At 45.7% G+C, this 15,164-nt stretch overlaps 2 protein-coding genes across 2 annotated transcripts in view; one reads left to right on the top strand and one right to left on the bottom strand.

Annotated features, from left to right (window-relative positions):
* LOC143808882 (uncharacterized) overlaps positions 1-15,164 on the top strand; it is a 459,352-nt gene that overhangs the window by 303,958 nt on the left and 140,230 nt on the right. The gene's annotated exons all lie outside the window — the stretch shown is intronic.
* The window catches only part of LOC143808894 (uncharacterized), a 158,073-nt gene that overhangs the window by 118,054 nt on the left and 24,855 nt on the right, over positions 1-15,164 (bottom strand). The window contains exon 2 of the mRNA XM_077292074.1: positions 9,771-9,944. Within this exon, the coding sequence (XP_077148189.1) occupies positions 9,771-9,944 (174 nt within the window). The remainder of the gene's footprint in view (positions 1-9,770; positions 9,945-15,164) is intronic.

The following is a 15,164-nucleotide window of genomic DNA, read 5'->3' as shown; positions in this document are numbered from 1 at the left end:
ACTGTATAATCTCCCAGCAGTCTCCTCTCATCACCCAGAATCCTCCAGTGTATACTGCATAATCTCCCAGCAGTCTCCTCTCATCACCCAGAATCCTCCAGTGAATACTGTATAATCTCCCAGCAGTCTCCTCTCACCACCCAGAATCCTCCACTGTGTACTGTATAATCTCCCAGCAGTCTCCTCTCATCACCCAGAATCATCCAGTGTACACTGTATAATCTCCCAGAAGTCTCCTCTCATCACCCAGAATCATCCAGTGTACACTGTATAATCTCCCAGAAGTCTCCTCTCATCACCCAGAATCATCCAGTGTATACTGTATAATCTCCCAGCAGTCTCCTCTCATCACCCAGAATCCTCTAGTGTATACTGTAATCTCCCAGCAGTCTCCTCTCGTCACCCAGAATCCTCCAGTGTACACTGTATAATCTCCCAGCAGTCTCCTCTCATCACCCAGAATCCTCCAGTGTATACTGTATAATCTCCCAGCAGCCTCCTCTCATCACCCAGAATCCTCCACTGTGTACTGTATAATCTCCCAGCAGTATCCTCTCATCACCCAGAATCCTCCAGTGTATACTGTATAATCTCCCAGCAGCCTCCTCTCATCACCCAGAATCCTCCAGTGTATACTGTATAATCTCCCAGCAGTCTCCTCTCCGCTCATCACCCAGAATCCTCCAGTGTATACTATATAATCTCCCAGCAGTCTCCTCTCATCACCCAGAATCCTCCAGTGTATACTGTATAATCTCCCAGCAGTCTCCTCTCATCACCCAGAATCCTCCAGTGTGTACTGTATAATCTCCCAGCAGTCTCCTCTCATCACCCAGAATCCTCCAGTGTACACTGTATAATCTCCCAGCAGTCTCCTCATCACCCAGAATCCTCCAGTGTGTACTGTATAATCTCCCAGCAGCCTCCTCTCATCACCCAGAATCCCCCAGTGTATACTGTATAATCTCCCAGCAGTCTCCTCCCATCACCCAGAATCCTCCAGTGTATACGGTATAATCTCCCAGCAGTCTCCTCCCATCACCCAGAATCCTCCAGTGTACACTGTATAATCTCCCAGCAGTCCCCTCTCATCACCCAGAATCCTCCAGTGTATACTGTATAATCTCCCTGCAGTCTCCTCTCATCACCCAGAATCCTCCAGTGTATACTGCATAATCTCCCAGCAGTCTCCTCTCATCACCCAGAATCCTCCAGTGTATACTGTATAATCTCCCAGCAGTCTCCTCCCATCACCCAGAATCCTCCAGTGTATACAGTATAATCTCCCAGCAGTCTCCTCCCATCACCCAGAATCCTCCAGTGTACACTGTATAATCTCCCAGCAGTCTCCTCTCATCACCCAGAATCCTCCAGTGTATACTGTATAATCTCCCAGCAGTCTCCTCTCATCACCCAGAATCCTCCAGTGTATACTGCATAATCTCCCAGCAGTCTCCTCTCATCACCCAGAATCCTCCAGTGTATACTGTATAATCTCCCAGCAGTCTCCTCTCATCACCCAGAATCCTCCAGTGTATACTGTATAATCTCCCAGCAGCCTCCTCTCATCACCCAGAATCCTCCAGTGTATACGGTATAATCTCCCAGCAGCCTCCTCTCATCACCCAGAATCCCCCAGTGTGTACTGTATAATCTCCCAGCAGTCTCCTCCCATCACCCAGAATCCTCCAGTGTGTACTGTATAATCTCCCAGCAGTCTCTTCATCACCCAGAATCCCCCAGTGTGTACTGTATAATCTCCCAGCAGTCTCCTCCCATCACCCAGAATCCTCCAGTGTATACGGTATAATCTCCCAGCAGCCTCCTCTCATCACCCAGAATCCCCCAGTGTGTACTGTATAATCTCCCAGCAGTCTCCTCCCATCACCCAGAATCCTCCAGTGTACACTGTATAATCTCCCAGCAGTCCCCTCTCTTCACCCAGAATCCTCCAGTGTATACTGTATAATCTCCCTGCAGTCTCCTCTCATCACCCAGAATCCTCCAGTGTATACTGCATAATCTCCCAGCAGTCTCCTCTCATCACCCAGAATCCTCCAGTGTATACTGTATAATCTCCCAGCAGTCTCCTCTCATCACTCAGAATCCTCCAGTGTATACTGTATAATCTCCCTACAGTCTCCTCTCATCACCCAGAATTCTCCAGTGTATACTGTATAATCTCCCAGCAGTCTCCTCTCATCACCCACAATCCTCCAGTGTATACTGTATAATCTCCCATCAGTCTCCTCTCATCACCCAGAATCCTCCAGTGTACACTGTATAATCTCCCATCAGTCTCCTCTCATCACCCAGAATCCTCCAGTGTACACTGTATAATCTCCCTGCAGTCTCCTCTCATCACCCAGAATTCTCCAGTGTATACTGTATAATCTCCCAGAAGTCTCCTCTCATCACCCAGAATCCTCCAGTGTATACTGTATAATCTCCCAGCAGTCTCCTCTCACCACCCAGAATCCTCCACTGTATACTGTATAATCTCCCAGCAGTCTTCTCTCCTCTCCTCACCCAGAATCCTCCAGTGTATACGGTATAATCTCCCAGCAGTCTCCTCCCATCACCCAGAATCCTCCAGTGTATACTGTATAATCTCCCAGCAGTCCCCTCTCATCACCCAGAATCCTCCAGTGTATACTGTATAATCTCCCAGCAGTCTCCTCTCATCACCCAGAATCCTCCAGTGTATACTGTATAATCTCCCAGCAGTCTCCTCCCATCACCCAGAATCCTCCAGTATATACTGTATAATCTCCCAGCAGTCTCCTCTCATCACCCAGAATCCTCCAGTGTGTACTGTATAATCTCCCAGCAGTCTCCTCTCATCACCCAGAATCCTCCATTGTATACTGTATAATCTCCCAGCAGTCTCCTCTCATCACCCAGAATCCTCCAGTGTATACTGTATAATCTCCCAGCAGTCTCCTCTCATCTCCCAGAATCCTCCAGTGTATACTGTATAATCTCCCAGCAGTCTCCTCTCATCACCCAGAATCCTCCAGTGTATACTGTATAATCTCCCAGCAGCCTCCTCTCATCACCCAGAATCCTCCAGTGTGTACTGTATAATCTCCCAGCAGTCTCCTCTCATCAACCAGAATCCTCCAGTGTATACTGTATAATCTCCCAGCAGTCTCCTCTCATCACCCAGAATCCTCCAGTGTATACTGTATAATCTCCCAGCAGTCTCCTCTCATCACCCAGAATCCTCCAGTGTATACGGTATAATCTCCCAGCAGTCTCCTCTCATCACCCAGAATCCTCCAGTGTATACTGCATAATCTCCCAGCAGTCTCCTCTCATCACCCAGAATCCTCCAGTGTATACTGTATAATCTCCCAGCAGCCTCCTCTCATCACCCAGAATCCTCCAGTGTATACGGTATAATCTCCCAGCAGCCTCCTCTCATCACCCAGAATCCCCCAGTGTGTACTGTATAATCTCCCAGCAGTCTCCTCCCATCACCCAGAATCCTCCAGTGTACACTGTATAATCTCCCAGCAGTCCCCTCTCTTCACCCAGAATCCTCCAGTGTATACTGTATAATCTCCCTGCAGTCTCCTCTCATCACCCAGAATCCTCCAGTGTATACTGCATAATCTCCCAGCAGTCTCCTCTCATCACCCAGAATCCTCCAGTGTATACTGTATAATCTCCCAGCAGTCTCCTCCCATCACCCAGAATCCTCCAGTGTACACTGTATAATCTCCCAGCAGTCTCCTCTCATCACCCAGAATCCTCCAGTGTATACTGTATAATCTCCCAGCAGTCTCCTCTCATCACCCAGAATCCTCCAGTGTATACTGCATAATCTCCCAGCAGTCTCCTCTCATCACCCAGAATCCTCCAGTGTATACTGTATAATCTCCCAGCAGTCTCCTCTCATCACCCAGAATCCTCCAGTGTATACTGTATAATCTCCCAGCAGCCTCCTCTCATCACCCAGAATCCTCCAGTGTATACGGTATAATCTCCCAGCAGCCTCCTCTCATCACCCAGAATCCCCCAGTGTGTACTGTATAATCTCCCAGCAGTCTCCTCCCATCACCCAGAATCCTCCAGTGTGTACTGTATAATCTCCCAGCAGTCTCCTCATCACCCAGAATCCTCCAGTGTATACTGTATAATCTCCCAGCAGCCTCCTCTCATCACCCAGAATCCTCCAGTGTATACGGTATAATCTCCCAGCAGCCTCCTCTCATCACCCAGAATCCCCCAGTGTGTACTGTATAATCTCCCAGCAGTCTCCTCCCATCACCCAGAATCCTCCAGTGTACACTGTATAATCTCCCAGCAGTCCCCTCTCTTCACCCAGAATCCTCCAGTGTATACTGTATAATCTCCCTGCAGTCTCCTCTCATCACCCAGAATCCTCCAGTGTATACTGCATAATCTCCCAGCAGTCTCCTCTCATCACCCAGAATCCTCCAGTGTATACTGTATAATCTCCCAGCAGTCTCCTCTCATCACCCAGAATCCTCCAGTGTATACTGTATAATCTCCCTACAGTCTCCTCTCATCACCCAGAATTCTCCAGTGTATACTGTATAATCTCCCAGCAGTCTCCTCTCATCACCCACAATCCTCCAGTGTATACTGTATAATCTCCCATCAGTCTCCTCTCATCACCCAGAATCCTCCAGTGTACACTGTATAATCTCCCATCAGTCTCCTCTCATCACCCAGAATCCTCCAGTGTACACTGTATAATCTCCCTGCAGTCTCCTCTCATCACCCAGAATTCTCCAGTGTATACTGTATAATCTCCCAGCAGTCTCCTCTCATCACCCAGAATCCTCCAGTGTATACTGTATAATCTCCCAGCAGTCTCCTCTCATCACCCAGAATCCTCCTGTGTACACTGTATAATCTCCCAGCAGTCTCCTCTCATCACCCAGAATCCCACAGTGTAATCTCCAGCAGTCTCCTCTCATCACCCAGAATCCCACAGTGTAATCTCCCAGCAATCTCCTCCCATCACCCAGAATCCTCCAGTGTATACTGCATAATCTCCCAGCAGTCTCCTCTCATCACCCAGAATCCTCCAGTGTACTGTATAATCTCCCAGCAGTCTCCTCTCATCACCCAGAATCCTCCAGTGTATACTGCATAATCTCCCAGCAGTCTCCTCTCATCACCCAGAATCCTCCAGTGTACTGTATAATCTCCCAGCAGTCTCCTCTCATCACCCAGAATCCTCCAGTGTATACTGTATAATCTCCCAGCAGCCTCCTCTCATCACCCAGAACCCTCCAGTGTATACTGGATAATCTCCCAGCAGTCTCCTCTCATCACCCAGAATCCTCCAGTGTATACTGTATAATCTCCCAGCAGTCTCCTCTCATCACCCAGAATCCTCCAGTGTATACTGTATAATCTCCCTGCAGTCTCCTCTCATCACCCAGAATCCTCCAGTGTATACTGTATAATCTCCCAGCAGTCTCCTCTCACCACCCAGAATCCTCCAGTGTATACTGTATAATCTCCCAGCAGCCTCCTCTCATCACCCAGAATCCTCCAGTGTATACTGTATAATCTCCCAGCAGTCTCCTCTCATCACCCAGAATCCTCCAGTGTATACTGTATAATCTCCCAGCAGTCTCCTCTCCTCTCACCACCCAGAATCCTCCAGTGTATACTGTATAATCTCCCAGCAGTCTCCTCTCCTCTCACCACCCAGAATCCTCCAGTGTATACTGTATAATCAACCAGCAGCCTCCTCTCATCACCCAGAATCCTCCAGTGTATACTGTATAATCTCCCAGCAGTCTCCTCTCATCACCCAGAATCCTCCAGTGTATACTGTATAATCTCCCAGCAGTCTCCTCTCCTCTCACCACCCAGAATCCTCCAGTGTATACTGTATAATCAACCAGCAGCCTCCTCTCATCACCCAGAATCCTCCAGTGTATACTGTATAATCTCCCAGCAGTCTTCTCTCATCACCCACAATCCTCCAGTGTATACTGTATAATCTCCCAGCAGCCTCCTCTCATCACCCAGAATCCCCCAGTGTGTACTGTATAATCTCCCAGCAGTCTCCTCCCATCACCCAGAATCCTCCAGTGTACACTGTATAATCTCCCAGCAGTCCCCTCTCTTCACCCAGAATCCTCCAGTGTATACTGTATAATCTCCCTGCAGTTTCCTCTCATCACCCAGAATCCTCCAGTGTATACTGCATAATCTCCCAGCAGTCTCCTCTCATCACCCAGAATCCTCCAGTGTACACTGTATAATCTCCCAGCAGTCTCCTCTCATCACCCAGAATCCTCCAGTGTATACTGTATAATCTCCCTACAGTCTCCTCTCATCACCCAGAATTCTCCAGTGTATACTGTATAATCTCCCAGCAGTCTCCTCTCATCACCCACAATCCTCCAGTGTATACTGTATAATCTCCCATCAGTCTCCTCTCATCACCCAGAATCCTCCAGTGTACACTGTATAATCTCCCATCAGTCTCCTCTCATCACCCAGAATCCTCCAGTGTACACTGTATAATCTCCCTGCAGTCTCCTCTCATCACCCAGAATTCTCCAGTGTATACTGTATAATCTCCCAGCAGTCTCCTCTCATCACCCAGAATTCTCCAGTGTATACTGTATAATCTCCCAGCAGTCTCCTCTCATCACCCAGAATCCTCCAGTGTATACTGTATAATCTCCCAGCAGTCTCTTCTCATCACCCAGAATCCTCCTGTGTACACTGTATAATCTCCCAGCAGTCTCCTCTCATCACCCAGAATCCCACAGTGTAATCTCCAGCAGTCTCCTCTCATCACCCAGAATCCCACAGTGTAATCTCCCAGCAATCTCCTCCCATCACCCAGAATCCTCCAGTGTATACTGCATAATCTCCCAGCAGTCTCCTCTCATCACCCAGAATCCTCCAGTGTACTGTATAATCTCCCAGCAGTCTCCTCTCATCACCCAGAATCCTCCAGTGTATACTGCATAATCTCCCAGCAGTCTCCTCTCATCACCCAGAATCCTCCAGTGTACTGTATAATCTCCCAGCAGTCTCCTCTCATCACCCAGAATCCTCCAGTGTATACTGTATAATCTCCCAGCAGCCTCCTCTCATCACCCAGAACCCTCCAGTGTATACTGGATAATCTCCCAGCAGTCTCCTCTCATCACCCAGAATCCTCCAGTGTATACTGTATAATCTCCCAGCAGTCTCCTCTCATCACCCAGAATCCTCCAGTGTATACTGTATAATCTCCCAGCAGCCTCCTCTCATCACCCAGAATCCTCCAGTGTATACTGTATAATCTCCCAGCAGTCTCCTCTCACCACCCAGAATCCTCCAGTGTATACTGTATAATCTCCCAGCAGCCTCCTCTCATCACCCAGAATCCTCCAGTGTATACTGTATAATCTCCCAGCAGTCTCCTCTCATCACCCAGAATCCTCCAGTGTATACTGTATAATCTCCCAGCAGTCTCCTCTCCTCTCACCACCCAGAATCCTCCAGTGTATACTGTATAATCTCCCAGCAGTCTCCTCTCATCACCCAGAATCCTCCAGTGTATACTGTATAATCTCCCAGCAGTCTCCTCTCCTCTCACCACCCAGAATCCTCCAGTGTATACTGTATAATCTCCCAGCAGTCTTCTCTCATCACCCACAATCCTCCAGTGTATACTGTATAATCTCCCAGCAGTCTCCTCTCATCACCCACAATCCTCCAGTGTGTACTGTATAATCTCCCAGCAGTCTCCTCTCATCACCCAGAATCCTCCAGTGTATACTGTATAATCTCCCTGCAGTCTCCTCCCATCACCCAGAATCCTCCAGTGTATACTGTATAATCTCCCTGCAGTCTCCTCCCATCACCCAGAATCCCCCAGTGTATACTGTATAATCTCCCAGCAGTCTCCTCTCATCACCCAGAATCCTCCAGTGTATACTGTATAATCTCCCAGCAGTCTCCTCTCATCACCCAGAATCCTCCAGTGTATACTGTATAATCTCCCAGCAGCCTCCTCTCATCACCCAGAATCCTCCAGTGTATACTGTATAATCTCCCAGCAGCCTCCTCTCATCACCCAGAATCCTCCAGTGTATACTGTATAATCTCCCAGTAGTCTCCTCTCATCACCCAGAATCCTCCAGTGTATACTGTATAATCTCCTATCAGTCTCCTCTCATCACCCAGAATCCTCCAGTGTACACTGTATAATCTCCCAGCAGTCTCCTCTCCTCTCATCACCCAGAATCCTCCAGTGTATACTGTATAATCTCCCATCAGTCTCCTCTCATCACCCAGAATCCTCCAGTGTATACTGTATAATCTCCCAGCAGTCTCCTCCCATCACCCAGAATCCTCCAGTGTACACTGTATAATCTCCCATCAGTCTCCTCTCATCACCCAGAATCCTCCAGTGTATACTGTATAATCTCCCAGCAGTCTCCGCTCATCACCCAGAATCCTCCAGTGTATACTGTATAATCTCCCAGCAGTCTCCTCTCATCACCCAGAATCCTCCAGTGTACACTGTATAATCTCCCAGCAGTCTCCTCTCATCACCCAGAATCCTCCAGTGTATACTGTATAATCTCCCAGCAGTCTCCTCTCATCACCCAGAATCCTCCAGTGTATACTGTATAATCTCCCAGCAGTCTCCTCTCCTCACCCAGAATCCTCCAGTGTATACTGTATAATCTCCCAGCAGTCTCCTCTCATCACTCAGAATCCTCCAGTGTATACTGTATAATCTCCCAGCAGTCTCCGCTCATCACCCAGAATCCTCCAGTGTATACTGTATAATCTCCCAGCAGTCTCCTCTCATCACCCAGAATCCTCCAGTGTATACTGTATAATCTCCCAGCAGTCTCCTCTCCTCACCCAGAATCCTCCAGTGTATACTGTATAATCTCCCAGCAGTCTCCTCTCATCACCCAGAATCCTCCAGTGTACACTGTATAATCTCCCAGCAGTCTCCTCTCATCACTCAGAATCCTCCAGTGTACACTGTATAATGTCCCAGCAGTCTCCTCCCATCACCCAGAATCCTCCAGTGTACACTGTATAATGTCCCAGCAGTCTCCTCTCATCACCCAGAATCCTCCAGTGTATACTGTATAATCTCCCAGCAGTCTCCTCTCATCACTCAGAATCCTCCAGTGTACACTGTATAATGTCCCAGCAGTCTCCTCCCATCACCCAGAATCCTCCAGTGTACACTGTATAATCTCCCATCAGTCTCCTCTCATCACCCAGAATCCTCCAGTGTATACTGTATAATCTCCCAGCAGTCTCCGCTCATCACCCAGAATCCTCCAGTGTATACTGTATAATCTCCCAGCAGTCTCCTCTCATCACCCAGAATCCTCCAGTGTATACTGTATAATCTCCCAGCAGTCTCCTCTCCTCACCCAGAATCCTCCAGTGTATACTGTATAATCTCCCAGCAGTCTCCTCTCATCACTCAGAATCCTCCAGTGTATCCTGTATAATCTCCCAGCAGTCTCCTCTCCTCACCCAGAATCCTCCAGTGTACACTGTATAATCTCCCAGCAGTCTCCTCCCATCACCCAGAATCCCCCAGTGTAATCTCCCAGCAGTCTCCTCCCATCACCCAGAATCCCCCAGTGTAATCTCCCAGCAGTCTCCTCCCATCACCCAGAATCCCCCAGTGTAATCTCCCAGCAGTCTCCTCCCATCACCCAGAATCCCCCAGTGTAATCTCCCAGCAGTCTCCTCCCATCACCCAGAATCCCCCAGTGTAATCTCCCAGCAGGCACCTCTCCGGTCAGCAGCTCAGTCATCTTGTTGGTGAGTTGTAGGATCTTCTCCTCGTGGGATGGAGAGTGCGGGGGAGGTATTGCGGTGGGTTTCCAGCTCCGTCCTCCAGGCTCGTGGTGGTGGATGATGGGAGTCTCACAGTCGCCCGACGTCTTCCTCACTATTGTGTAATCCTGTATGGACAGACAGTGGTAGAGAGAAGCCGCCATCAGCATTTTATACCCGGCTAATGACACTTATATAAAGCTGCTTTATCGCTGATTCATTTCTTTATTTTACTGCAGAAATCAGTTTCTCGTTTTTAGCAAACTCCATAATTAAAATGATATGCTAATGAGATGCATGTGCAGTGGGCGGGGTCTGCCCTGACAGCTCTCTGGCTCCTCCTCCTTCCTCTAGGGTCCTTCATGTTGACCTGACCTGTCGATAAGAGACATGATGCAGGCAGCAGGTGGGAGGCGGCAGAGCGGCAGCCCGCCCCCTGCAGGTGCAGCTCATTAGCATGTCATTAGAAAGGGGAGGATTTCCTCAGCATCATGCCATTAGTTGTGGGTGTGAAATCCTGATGACAGGTTCTCTCTGAGATAGTAATTGATTATTCGGTTGTGATAAGTCCACCAGCAGCACATGGGATTGCCCACTCGCCAATTCTTAGTGCTGTCCTGAGAAGGTGGATCCACCAAGATGCAGATCACAGAGGACACTCGTACCCAGCAGGCAGGAGGACACGTGGGCAGTTAGGACCCAGACAGCAGGCAGGAGGACACGTGGGCAGTAAAGACCCAAACAGCAGGCAGGAGGACACGTGGGCAGTAAGGACCCAGACAGCAGGCAGGAGGACACGTGGGCAGTTAGGACCCAGACAGCAGGCAGGAGGACACGTGGGCAGTTAGGACCCAGACAGCAGGCAGGAGGACACGTGGGCAGTTAGGACCCAGACAGCAGGCAGGAGGACACGTGGGCAGTTAGGACCCAGACAGCAGGCAGGAGGACACGTGGGCAGTTAGGACCCAGACAGCAGGCAGGAGGACACGTGGGCAGTTAGGACCCAGACAGCAGGCAGGAGGACACGTGGGCAGTAAGGACCCAGACAGCAGGCAGGAGGACACGTGGACAGTTAGGACCCAGACAGCAGGCAGGAGGACACGTGGGCAGTTAGGACCCAGACAGCAGGCAGGAGGACACGTGGGCAGTTAGGACCCAGACAGCAGGCAGGAGGACACGTGGGCAGTAAGGACCCAGACAGCAGGCAGGAGGACACGTGGACAGTTAGGACCCAGACAGCAGGCTGTGCTGGATGCTCGAGAATCGGAGAATGTGTGGTCAAAATAACATAATGGACATCAGGCATCAGAAAGAACCAGAAGGAAAATAATGCAGCCATCATGGTGGCTGTACGAAAATCTAATTATCAGGAGGTCTAATTCTACCTTCACAATCTGTCAGCACATGGGAAATGACCAATGAAAAGGTAAATTAAGGCAGAACAATACCACTCCGCCAAAAGCTAAAGGCCGACAGGAAGGTGGGAGGACGGGACTATGTTACCCATCTGGAATCACTTCTACAAATGCTCAGACCAAGAACCAGAAGCTTCTCATATGGAAAGAGCCTCGAGACCTTCAGAAGAGGTATCTCTGACCACTCACTAGGCTTCACAAATAGCACTTGAGCCACTGGACAAATGAAGTTTGTCACCTAACAGATCTTCATAAGACAAAAAGCTGAGTGGACGATCTCCATGATTTAGGTATAGGTAGATACGTTAAAAGAGCCCCTCTATTGAGCCAAGTGTGAATGAGTTCTTATAGAAGAAGAGGACAGAAATGGCATGAACACCAGGCAGCTGCTGGAATACAGGATGTCAAAAATTGGCCAGGATTAATAAAGCCTCTATGACGGTCAGAGAACTGAGGAGAACACAGAAGCCAATTAATCGTAAAATTCAAATAATGAAAGAGGCGACTTCATTAAAATAATGGAATGTATAGAAATATAGAAGAGTTTACCTCTCCACTCAGCAGATAATAATAGAAATATAGAAGAGTTTACCTCTCCGCTCAGCAGATAATAATAGATATATAGAAGAGTTTACCTCTCCACTCAGCAGATAATGATAGATATATAGAAGAGTTTACCTCTCCACTCAGCAGATAATAATAGAAATATAGAAGAGTTTACCTCTCCACTCAGCAGACAATAATAGAAATATAGAAGAGTTTACCTCTCCACTCAGCAGATAATAGAAATATAGAAGAGTTTACCTCTCCACTCAGCAGATAATGATAGAAATATAGAAGAGTTTACCTCTCCGCTCAGCAGACAATAGAAATATAGAAGAGTTTACCTCTCCACTCAGCAGATAATAATAGAAATATAGAAGAGTTTACCTCTCCACTCAGCAGATAATAATAGAAATATAGAAGAGTTTACCTCTCCAGTCAGCAGATAATAATAGAAATATAGAAGAGTTTACCTCTCCACTCAGCAGATAATAATAGAAATATAGGAGAGTTTACCTCTCCACTCAGCAGATAATGATAGAAATATAGAAGAGTTTACCTCTCCGCTCAGCAGACAATAGAAATATAGAAGAGTTTACCTCTCCACTCAGCAGATAATAGATATATAGAAGAGTTTACCTCTCCACTCAGCAGATAATGATAGAAATATAGAAGAGTTTACCTCTCCGCTCAGCAGACAATAGAAATATAGAAGAGTTTACCTCTCCACTCAGCAGATAATAGATATATAGAAGAGTTTACCTCTCCACTCAGCAGATAATAATAGAAATATAGAAGAGTTTACCTCTCCACTCAGCAGATAATGGTAGAAATATAGAAGAGCTTACCTCTCCACTCATCAGATAATAGAAATATAGAAGAGTTTACCTCTCCACTCAGCAAATAATAGAAATATAGAAGAGTTTACCTCTCCACTCAGCAGATAATAGAAATATAGAAGAGTTTACCTCTCCACTCAGCAGATAATAGAAATATAGAAGAGTTTACCTCTCCACTCAGCAGATAATGGTAGAAATATAGAAGAGCTTACCTCTCCACTCAGCAGATAATAATAGAAATATAGAAGAGTTTACTTCTCCACTCAGCAGATAATAATAGAAATATAGAAGAGTTTACCTCTCCACTCAGCAGATAATGATAGAAATATAGAAGAGTTTACCTCTCCACTCAGCAGATAATAGAAATATAGAAGAGTTTACCTCTCCACTCAGCAGATAATAATAGAAATATAGAAGAGTTTACCTCTCCACTCAGCAGATAATAGAAATATAGAAGAGTTTACCTCTCCACTCAGGAGATAATAATAGAAATATAGAAGAGTTTACCTCTCCACTCAGCAGATAATGATAGAAATATAGAAGAGTTTACCTCTCCACTCAGCAGATAATAGATATATAGAAGAGTTTACCTCTCCGCTCAGCAGACAATAGAAATATAGAAGAGTTTACCTCTCCACTCAGCAGATAATGATAGAAATATAGAAGAGTTTACCTCTCCACTCAGCAGATAATAGAAATATAGAAGAGTTTACCTCTCCACTCAGCAGATAATAATAGAAATATAGAAGAGTTTACCTCTCCACTCAGCAGATAATAGATATATAGAAGAGTTTACCTCTCCGCTCAGCAGACAATAGAAATATAGAAGAGTTTACCTCTCCACTCAACAGATAATGATAGAAATATAGAAGAGTTTACCTCTCCACTCAGCAGATAATAATAGAAATATAGAAGAGTTTACCTCTCCACTCAGCAGATAATAGAAATATATAAGAGTTTACCTCTCCACTCAGCAGATAATAGAAATATAGAAGAGTTTACCTCTCCACTCAGCAGATAATAATAGAAATATAGAAGAGTTTACCTCTCCACTCAGCAGATAATAATAGAAATATAGAAGAGTTTACCTCTCCACTCAGCAGATAATAATAGAAATATAGAAGAGTTTACCTCTCCACTCAGCAGATAATAGAAATATAGAAGAGTTTACCTCTCCACTCAGCAGATAATAATAGAAATATAGAAGAGTTTACCTCTCCCCTCAGCAGATAATAATAGAAATATAGAAGAGTTTACCTCTCCACTCAGCAGATAATAGATATATAGAAGAGTTTACCTCTCCGCTCAGCAGATAATAGAAATATAGAAGAGTTTACCTCTCCACTCAGCAGATAATGATAGAAATATAGAACAGTTTACCTCTCCACTCAGCAGATAATAATAGAAATATAGAAGAGTTTACCTCTCCACTCAGCAGATAATAGAAATATAGAAGAGTTTACCTCTCCTATCAGCAGATAATAATAGATATATAGAAGAGTTTACCTCTCCACTCAGCAGATAATAATAGATATATGGAGCAGTTTCCTCTCCACTCAGCAGATAATAATAGAAATATAGAAGAGTTTACCTCTCCACTCAGCAGATAATGATAGAAATATAGAAGAGTTTACCTCTCCACTCAGCAGATAATAATAGAAATATAGAAGAGTTTACCTCTCCACTCAGCAGATAATAATAGAAATATAGAAGAGTTTACCTCTCCACTCAGCAGATAATAGTAGAAATATAGAAGAGTTTACCTCTCCACTCAGCAGATAATAGAAATATAGAAGAGTTTACCTCTTCACTCAGCAGATAATAGAAATATAGAAGAGTTTACCTCTCTACTCAGCAGATAATAATAGAAATATAGAAGAGTTTACCTCTCCACTCAGCAGATAATAATAGAAATATAGAAGAGTTTACCTCTCCGCTCAGCAGATAATAATAGATATATAGAAGAGTTTACCTCTCCACTCAGCAGATAATAATAGAAATATAGAAGAGTTTACCTCTCCACTCAGCAGATAATAGTAGAAATATAGAAGAGTTTACCTCTCCACTCAGCAGATAATAGAAATATAGAAGAGTTTACCTCTTCACTCAGCAGATAATAGAAATATAGAAGAGTTTACCTCTCCACTCAGCAGATAATAATAGAAATATAGAAGAGTTTACCTCTCCACTCAGCAGATAATAGAAATATAGAAGAGTTTACCTCGCCACTCAGCAGATAATGATAGAAATATAGAAGAGTTTACCTCTCCACTCAGCAGATAATAGATATATAGAAGAGTTTACCTCTCCACTCAGCAGATAATAATAGAAATATAGAAGAGTTTACCTCTCCTCTCAGCAGATAATAATAGAAATATAGAAGAGTTTACCTCTCCACTCAGCAGATAATAATAGAAATATAGAAGAGTTTACCTCTCCGCTCAGCAGATAATAGAAATATAGAAGAGTTTACCTCTCCACTCAGCAGATAATAATAGAAATATAGAAGAGTTTACCTCTCCACTCAGCAGATAATAATAGAAATATAGAA

The sequence above is a fragment of the Ranitomeya variabilis genome, chromosome 2 (genome assembly GCF_051348905.1).
Source record: "Ranitomeya variabilis isolate aRanVar5 chromosome 2, aRanVar5.hap1, whole genome shotgun sequence".
Taxonomy (NCBI): Eukaryota; Metazoa; Chordata; class Amphibia; order Anura; family Dendrobatidae; genus Ranitomeya; species Ranitomeya variabilis.
Note: the sequence above shows the minus strand (reverse complement) of the source record. Positions and strands in the feature narration are given on the sequence as shown.